The sequence below is a fragment of the Dromaius novaehollandiae genome, chromosome 3 (assembly GCF_036370855.1).
Source record: "Dromaius novaehollandiae isolate bDroNov1 chromosome 3, bDroNov1.hap1, whole genome shotgun sequence".
Lineage (NCBI taxonomy): Eukaryota > Metazoa > Chordata > Aves > Casuariiformes > Dromaiidae > Dromaius > Dromaius novaehollandiae.
In genome coordinates this window covers 118,928,106-118,937,256 of record NC_088100.1, presented here as the reverse complement: position 1 = coordinate 118,937,256, position 9,151 = coordinate 118,928,106, and the positions used below count along the sequence as shown (strand labels likewise).

At 50.1% G+C, this 9,151-nt stretch overlaps 1 protein-coding gene across 1 annotated transcript; it reads left to right on the top strand.

Moving 5' to 3' along the window:
• The first annotated feature begins 1,812 nt into the window (after nt 1–1,812).
• LOC112980042 (histone H3.3A) lies at nt 1,813–8,837 on the top strand. The gene is made up of 4 exons (XM_064509943.1): nt 1,813–1,964; nt 3,369–3,526; nt 4,837–4,990; nt 8,203–8,837. The coding sequence occupies exons 2-4, from the start codon at nt 3,399–3,401 to the stop codon at nt 8,329–8,331; spliced, it is 411 nt and encodes a 136-aa protein (XP_064366013.1). The 5' UTR covers nt 1,813–1,964; nt 3,369–3,398; the 3' UTR covers nt 8,332–8,837.
• Nucleotides 8,838–9,151: the final 314 nt, after the last annotated feature.

The following is a 9,151-nucleotide window of genomic DNA, read 5'->3' as shown; positions in this document are numbered from 1 at the left end:
GAGAAAGGCACTCACGGAGTAGCGAGAGCTGTATGACCGCACAGTTGCTTCCTTTTCACGTCTTAGTATTTTTAGATCCAAAGCTTATAGTAATAATCTCTAAATTGGGCAGTTCCTTTTAGAATTAAAGCTTGTAGTAATAATCTCTAAATTGGGCAGTTTCTTTTAGAACTAAAGCTCGTAGTTATAATCTCTAAATTGGGCAGTCTCTTGCAGCTGGTGACTAGTGCTGCTGGCTTTTAGCTTTTCCCGCAGCTCATTAACGTGTGTGTGTGTGTGCATGTCCCGTTAGTAATTAATGTTAATTTTGGTGCCCATTTTTTAGAGTTTACAGGACATTTGCAAATATTCTAGTGTACAATATTACACAGCTCTGAGTTCTCTTCCTGGCTGTCCTCCACAGAGCTGTTCTCTCATAAAACAGTACCAATAGATCAATTAATCTGCTAATTCTTCTGTAAGTATAACTAAAATCCTTTGTAGCTTTTTTTCCTGCCTGTCACCTCTTTACACTCACCCTAGGGTCGGAGGGTATGTCTACACCTCTCTCTGTGGTACAGCCCATTGTGTTTATTTGAGTACCAAAGCGGTATAACTATTTTAGTAGGGTGCTCTGCCCAGCATAATACTCTCTTTTCCTCGGCATGTTTGATTAGCCTGAAGCCACTCATGCTGCTTGCATGGCTAAACTACTTCTGATATTTAAGTTAGCTTGGGTGTCTCCGCAGAGCACTGTGTTGCATCACCACCCGTGATAAAGATTTGGCAGATCAGATACAGCTCCTCCTTAGGCCTGAACAGCGCAGACAAGATGGTGGCACCACTTTGCGTGAGTACCGAATTTGACTCTGTAGTTGAGATGCAGTTAACAAAACTGCAAGTGACTATTCAGTCAAATTAGAGCACAGGTTACTTTCCCGTAGGGCATTTAGTTTCTGACATTAACAGAAAATAAAGTAGGAGTGATTTTTCTCATGAAACAACATGGCAAGTCATATAACTGAATGGGATCTGTTGGAGACGAGAGTGTTAAATTTACAGTCGCTTTTCTAATAACTGCGTTTAAACTGGAAGCAGTTACGGTGGATGCAAATTCTCTTACTTCGCAGACCCCAGATTTTCCGTATCACCCCCGCCTTAAGTGCAGAGTTTGTTCGCAAGCCGGTCGTGACCCCAGCAGCCCCCTCCTGATGCTGCGCGCTCAGCTCCGGTTTTGCGGACCGGAGGCGACGTGCCCGGTGCTGCGGGGAGCGAGCCCTGGCTCGCTGTGCGGTGCTGGCCCACCTCCGGACGGGGCTGCCCAAAGGGCCTTGGTCCCACTCCCCGCCGGCACCGTGCTACTGCTTGTTATTGGGGTCCCCGCTACGGCTCGGACCCGTGGGGCCGGGGGGGTTTGTCGGGGGGTGGGCCAGCTGTGCTCGCCGCCTGACAGGGGAGCCCTCCCTGGGGTGCCAGGGCCGGGACCGACGCGGCGGGTGTCACCGCCGGGGGCCGGGGAGGGCTGGCGAGGCTGCCCTGGGGCGCCGGGCCGGCGGCAGGCGGGGGGGGCTCCGGCAGCGGCCGTTGCGGGGCTCGCGCGCGGCCGTTGGCCCTGCGGCGTGGCGCGCGCCCCGCGGGTCGGGGGAGGGCGGGGGGGCGGGGGGAATCCCCCTCGCGCGCGCGGCGTGTCTTTTGTGTTTGTACACACTGAGCCGGCGGAGCGGGGGGGGCGGGGCGGGAGGGGGCGGGGCCGCGCCTTCCCTCCATTGTGCGCCATTGGCTGCCGGGCGGGGGCGGGGCGGGGCCGGGGCGGCCGGGGGCGGGGCCGAGCGGGGGGCCGTGCCTCCCGAGTCAGCCATCTTTCAATTGTGCTCCGAGCCGCCGCCGCCGCCAGCAGCAGTCGCAGCTCCGGCTCCTCCTCGCGTCCGCCCGCCCTCCTTCCCTCTCCCTCCCGCACGGCAGCCGCGCTCTCCCAGGCGCACGGGGTAAGTCTCGCGCCGCGCCCGCCGCCGCCCGCGCCCCCCCGCCGCCCCCCGGCCCTCCCCGCAAACTTTTGGGGGCCCGGCCGGCGGCGGCAGCCCGCCCCGCGCCGCCTGCGCTGCGCCGCTCCGCACGCGCGACGCCCGCCGCCGGCGCCCCCCGGCCCCACTTCGCGCCGTCGGCGCCCCCCCGGCCCCGCTCGCCCCCGCTCCAAACCCCCGCCAGTGCCCTCCGCAGCCCCTCAGCTGCCTCCGCAGCCCGGCAGCCCCCGGATCGGGGCTGGGGAGCAGCCGCGGAGAGGAGCCGCTTGCCAGCCCCGGGTAACTCTCCTGCCTTCCTTCCCCTGCTCCCCACAGTTGTTGCTCAGCTTCACCATCTTGTCTCTTTTCTCTGGTCACCGACCATATTTTTTTTCCTATTGCATAAAAAACAATAAAAAGGGAGAGAAATTCGCCCGGGGAACGACCCAAACACAACGCAATTTTTTGGTTTTCGAGTGCAAACTTTTCCGCCGCCTCCCCCTTCATCTGCACCCACATGGTTTGGAGTTTCTTGTATTTTTCTGCGTTATTTTTTGCGATTTATTTTTTCCTCCTGTGCAAAAGGACTAGGGCTGCATTTCGCGATTGTTTCCATTTTGTTCTGGGTCTGGGAGATGAGTTTGCCTGTGAGAGGCGCTTGGGAGCGAGGCAGCTTTGGGGAAGCGGTTACACGGGAAGGGAACGACAGCACCCGCAGCAGCCCCCCGAAAAGTTTGTTGCCTTCTCGCGCTGGGGCCGGGCTCTTCCCTTTTCGCACAATAAACGCCGATTTGCATGCGATCGCTCCTCGGCGCGCCGCACCGCCGGGCGCCTGCGAGGGGCCGGCCGCGCTGCAGGCGGCTCGCCGGGCTCGCTCGGCCGCGCTCGCCCGCTCCACTGTTTTGGGGAGGGTTGGCTTGGCTCGGGGGGAGCCGCGACGCGGAGCGAGCCCCCCGGCCTTTTGCGGGCGGCGCTCGCAGCACTTTTAGGGCGGCCGGCGGCGGCGGCGGTAGCCGTCTGCCTGCCCGCGCGTTGTTTGGGGCGACTTCCTCGGGTTTTGCTGCCGCAACCTCGCTGTGGAATTCGCGGACAAAACTGTTTATTATTATTATTATCGCTGTTTCTTTTTTTAAAATATCTTGAGATCTGCGGACGCCGGATTTCACGCCTAGGCGCGGCGGGGGCTGCGGGGTCGCCGCGTTTTTTTTGGCGGGGGGGGGAAGGCCGCCTCTCGACGGCAGGCGGCTACCTGGCGGCGCCGGGGGCTGCGGGGCCGCCCGCCCCCGGGGGCCGCCCGCCCCGGGCCGCGGGGTAGGCGGGTGGGGGCGGGGTGGGGGGGCCGGGGGGGTGCTGGGCGGCGAGTGAGGCGCGGCGGTGTCTCGGCGGCAGGTGTGAGGCAGCAGCGGAGTCGGCAGGAGCATGGCCCGCACCAAGCAGACGGCCCGCAAGTCCACCGGCGGCAAGGCGCCCCGCAAGCAGCTCGCCACCAAAGCGGCGCGCAAGAGCGCGCCCTCTACCGGCGGGGTGAAGAAGCCGCACCGCTACAGGTACGCCGGCCCTGCCCCCGCGCCCGGCCCGCTCCCGCTTCCCTTTCCTTTTTTTTCCCGTTATTTTTTAATTTTTAAAATTTTTAACTATAAAACCGATCACGGCTGGCTCGCGCGTCAGGAGACCCCCCGCCCGCGCACGGCCGTGGGAGCCGCCCCGCGCTTATCGGCGCGTCCCGGCCGCCTTGTGCCGCCGCGAACTTTTATCGCTACCGCCGTGTCGTAATTTTGCTTAAACCGCTACGGTTTTTATCCGTCCTCGCCGCCGTTTCGCCTGTAAGGCGCCGGCCGCGCCGTGGAGGGGGTCTGCCGCGAGAGGGCGCGAGGTGCCCGCCTGCAAGCGCGGCTCCGCGGGGAATCCTGCGCTCGGGTGTCCCAAAATAGCCTCCTGCACGGGAGGGAATAGGGTAGGGTGAGAGCGAGATCCTCTCGGCGATCCTCTGATAGAGGAGTTTTCCACCTGCGGAAGTCCTGTCTCAATCCGGAACGGTAACGCTTGCAGGATGATCGTGGAAAAGGTGTTACTTGGGGAAAAAGTGGGGAATAGAAGCAGGTTTGAAATAACGAACATGATCTTAAAGTCTACTGATGTAGGTGTCAGTCCAGCATTAATAGTCTGGGAGAGAGGAAATGAAGCTAGAATTAGAAAATGCAAAACTCTTTTCACTGAAATGAACGTGATGCTAAGCTCACGGATGAACTTTGTGACTTCAAAAGTATGCTGTCAGTCTGAATTTTTAGTTCTGACACAAGGAAATAAACTAGGTAAAGACTCTGTATTGATGTGATAGTGCAGAATATAAATTCTATTAGTTTCTCACTCGGAGAAATTTGACTGTGTCTTTCTGAGATTTATGTCAGCAGGGAAAAAGAGCCAGAGCTCCCTAAAATGTTATTGTCTGGTCAGCCTAAACCCCAGGAGGGAGCTTGTGGTATAGTTTAACCAGCTAACTCAGGGCAGTGTTGCAGTTTGCCCTGTCCACACTAAGACTTCTAATGTGCATTAGTGCAGGTTAGCTGACATGTTATGCCTCTTCTCCTAGTGAAGTCATGGCCTTGAGGGCTTGTTCTTGTCACTGACCTGAGTGGGAGATGCATTTTGAAGTGGAAGTTCTGTAGAGATCGATGGTGAGAAAATAGTGGCCCTTTGTCAGTGAAGCTGGTTTTGTCTTGTAAATACTGGGATGCTTCTAGTGAAAGCAGCATATGTGTAGTTTCTAGTTTAGATTATGAACCTGTGTTTTTAAGGTGGTGTAGAATATGTTTTAAACATTAACTTTTTTTCCCTCTCTTTAATTACACTTAAAAAGGCCGGGTACCGTGGCTCTCCGTGAAATCAGGCGTTATCAAAAGTCCACCGAACTTTTGATCCGCAAGCTTCCCTTCCAGCGTCTGGTGCGTGAAATTGCTCAGGACTTCAAAACAGATCTGCGCTTCCAGAGCGCTGCTATTGGTGCTTTGCAGGTAAGCATGGCCGGCGGGAGCCGCTTGCTCCGAGGCACGGCTCTGAGTCCTCTCGTGCCGCTGGCGGTTTGCATGGGTTCTGGCGGCAGGTTAAAGCAGCCATCAAAACAGGCATCTCTGTTCTCAGAAAGCTGCAAAATCTTCCTTTGTGCTAGTTAGTGCTCAAGTTTTTGAGTTTTACCGAGTAATAGGTGCTTATTCTAGCAACTACAGAAGAGTATTCACTGTGCATTAAGGAAGCAGCCCTGATGGCAGCCCATGTCCTGGGTGCCGGGATCGAGCCTGCGTGGGCATTAGAAGAGGTGTCCAGAAAGCCATAATTGTAGTGCTGCAACTGCTATGAGTACAAATATTGTAAGAGAGTACCAATATCCCCCTAAAAACCAGGGATAACCTGGGATTTGGGGGGGGCGGCCTGGGAGTGGTGAGGGGCTCCTCCCCCTGCTGCCATTGGGCAGCCTGTTTCTATGGTTGGCCCGAGCACCGCCTGATTGGTGGGCTGCCACGGGGGGCGTGAGCCTGTGGAGGGGCGCGGGCATGAGGGGTTGCGCCCCCTCGGCCTTCCCTTGCTCTGAGTTGGCCTGGTGATGACCCCCTCCGTTATCCCAGGCTAAAATAATGTAACAACAGGTCAGCAGCTCCTTACAGAGGTTTAAAAATACGTTTTAAGTTGGAAATAGCTTACCCCCCCATTGCCCCAAGTTGTTGCATTATACAAAGCAGTGCGTTTAATAAGACACCAAGGTAAATCTGTTTTCGCAATCCTGGAGTTTTGTTACAGGCTTTGCCTTTGAAAGCAAAGCAGTCTGAGTGAAGTGTTGCCATGTAAAGCTTGTTCTAGTCTGTCCAAATTACGATTACAAATGCTCTTTCAAGAAACAGTCTGATAAGCCACATGTGTGTGGCTTAAGTGTTTTTCCATAATGTAGTTAACAGTTTTTTTAAACACATTATTTAAATAACTTATGTAGACTATGTTGAGGTGAAGTATTGATTGCTTTTTCTGACCCGAATTCCTCACAGTATACCTTAAGACCTAGTATAACCTACTTAGAACTAGATATACATATTAAAATGATCTTATGCTAAGATTCCTTTTGCTTCCACAGTTCTGAAGACCAACCTCTAATTATGTAGTTGCCATTCCCAAATACAGTTCCCCCAAACTTGATGCTGTGGTAGGTAAATTGCATCTAAGTTAGGATTGTAGTCTTGGAAAAGACCTATCATGGGAATTACATGCAACATCTACCTCTCATGATAGAAATATGCTCCTGGTTAAAAATAGATCTCTGCTGCCCTTTTACCGATTGAAAGATTGCTCTAGTACCTGTCTGTAGTTGAAGAATATTTGATATCCAGACTAAACTTGTAATAAACTTGTATTCATGTATTGTTACGGCAACATTGCTGTTTTCTGATGACCTCTACTTGATGAGGGTAAAAATGTATGCCATGTGCTCCTGCAGAAACTTGAATGCATGTGTAGCTTCAGAAGGTGACTGCGTGCATTTGCAAAATCACTGCCTTTGCTTTTAATTGTTGTTTTTAACTTCATTGCAGTGAGTGAATGGTGTAGCTCTTAAATCCTGAGGCTTGCCTATGTATGTTTTATCAGGAATTGTTGGTAAACTTAGTCAATGGCTAATGCCTCTTCAGAATGCTGCTTTGAATGTTCCTGTTTTGCACAAAGCTATTGTTGCTATAGAACTTTTTAATATACTGTTACTAGTGCTTCCTACTTGCATCCTGTAAAATAACATTTTCACTCATCTAGTTCCATGTTGTTTGTGCCAACATGTCTCATTTAGTAAAATGTCTTAACACTTCATGTAGTGAATTAGCAAAGCTGTGTTGGGGTAACTTGTGGTAACCACACCCTACTGCATATCCCAGGGAAACTGGGCTTTTTTTTTAATTAATACTGTAGTCCTGATCCGTTGCAGTAAATATTTTTCTTTCTTCAAATTAAATGTTTTATGTCTTCAAATGGGAAGTTTGAATAGCCTAATAAGTTGATTTTGCAGTTCCTGGCAGTGAGAAAGGTTCATACAAGCTCATAATCTGTATGTATTTTAAAAGGGTGGACTTCAACCTTCTTTCTATAACTGAGCCTCACTGCTACTGCCTCCTCACCCCAGCTGCATTGTGCCTCCTGGCTGTGTCCTGGGCTGCGTGCCTCTCTGAGCTTCACATCTAACCTTGGCGTGCCTAGATGCTTCCCAGGAGATTGTTAGGTGCTGGGATTCTGAATTTAACTCTAAAGCATGTAAACAGTTGCGAGTTCTGTGCTAAGCTAAATAGTGGCTAACTTCTGTGAGCCAGAGGAATAATTAGGTCCCAGCTGAGCATCTATCTAACCGAGAATCCTGTCTCCAATAGTTTAGTAAAAGGAAAAGACTGTCATCAGGAACATAGTTTTCCCAGGATAGGGCTTTTCCTTTGCACTCCCAAGTGCTGATCCTGTGACTCTTGCCTCTGTGAAAATCTGGGTTTTACAACCATAGCGGAGGGGCTGGGCTGTCTGTGCCCCAGACAGACAGCAGATGCCTGGAGTGGTGGTGAGGAGTACAGCAAACAGAGCAAGTGTGTAAGGGTAATCTTGAGACTGCTTTCCAGCTTTGGGTAACTTGTAGCTTAAGGACTTCCCGAGTCAAAGGTGATGCCTTATATCTAATAATTCTTGATTCATATTTATTTATTTATTAAATTACACAACCTCTTCAGAATCCACAGCATCCTATGGCAGGAGACTCTGTGGCTTAGCTATGTGTTATGAAGGAATACCTGCCCTTGTTTTTCTTGGCACCTGCCAATTTCACCTGATGCTCAATAGCTCTCACGCTGGAAGAGGCAGCAGATAAGTCACTCAAATGGTGTGACCCAACCTTTAGAAAGAGAAATCCTTAAACAAACTGACCTTTTGATAAGATAACCCCTTACCTTGTGAGAGTCCTGTTAGAGTGTTTTTTTTCAGTTGTGTTCCAGAGGATGTCTTCACCAAATGACAATAGTGTACAACTTAGTACAGAATATTGCTTGGTGGTTTGCAAGAAAACAGAGACTTTTATTTTTTGAGAATCCAAAACTTCTGACATGTATTAATAAAGACAGAAGCCTAAACTTAATGCTGTGTCGTATTGTACTTTGATTTTTTTTTTTCCTAGTGCTCAGAGAGTGAAAGTGCTCTTAACTCTTTTCTTCTATACTAGGAGGCAAGTGAAGCCTACTTGGTTGGCCTGTTTGAAGATACCAACCTGTGTGCTATCCATGCCAAACGTGTCACAATCATGCCAAAAGATATCCAGCTAGCACGCCGCATACGTGGAGAGCGTGCCTAAACTTCACTCTGATGGGTTTGTCATTCTCGAAGCAAAATCTTCTTCCTGTTATTGGTAGTAATGAACGTTAGATATTTTTTCCATGGGGTTAAAAGGTACCTAAGTATATGGTTGCAAATGGAAAAATAGGGGACAGAATTGGGTATTGGCAAGTTTTTTTCCATTTTCATTTGTGTGTGGATTTTTAATATAAATGAGGGGACATAAAGCATTAATGCGGTCAAAAAATGTTTCAGTGAACAAGTTTCAACCATTCAACTTTATAAAAATTATAAATAAACCTGTCAAATTTTTCTGGACAATGCCAGCATTTGGATTTTTTTAAACAAGTAAATTTCTTATCAATGGCAACTAAATGGTGTTTGTAGCATTTTTATCATACAGTAGATTCCATCCATTCACTATACTTTTCTAACTGAGTTGTCCTACATGCAAGTACATGTTTTTAATGTTGTCTGTCTTCTGTGCTGTTCCTGTAAGTTTGCTATTAAAATACATTAAATGATGCTTGCTTTTAGTCTTGATTTTTAAATATTTCACGTGGGTTATATTTGATTAAAAAATAATCAACCTGTGTATAGGCTTCTAGATAAACCTTCTTTCCCCTTCCCTTTTTTCTCTTCAGTATGAAGCCTAAATACTTACAGCAGATCTATGAAATAAACACTGGGGGGTACTACCTTGGCTGAAGCAGCATGTATGAGTGTCTTTTAAAAGCATAAAATTTCTGTCCTCTCCACATGAAAGCAAGTTTGATAAGTTTATATAAAGGGGTAAAAAGTCTGGAGGTAGACTGAGCGCTCTGACTTTACTATACTTC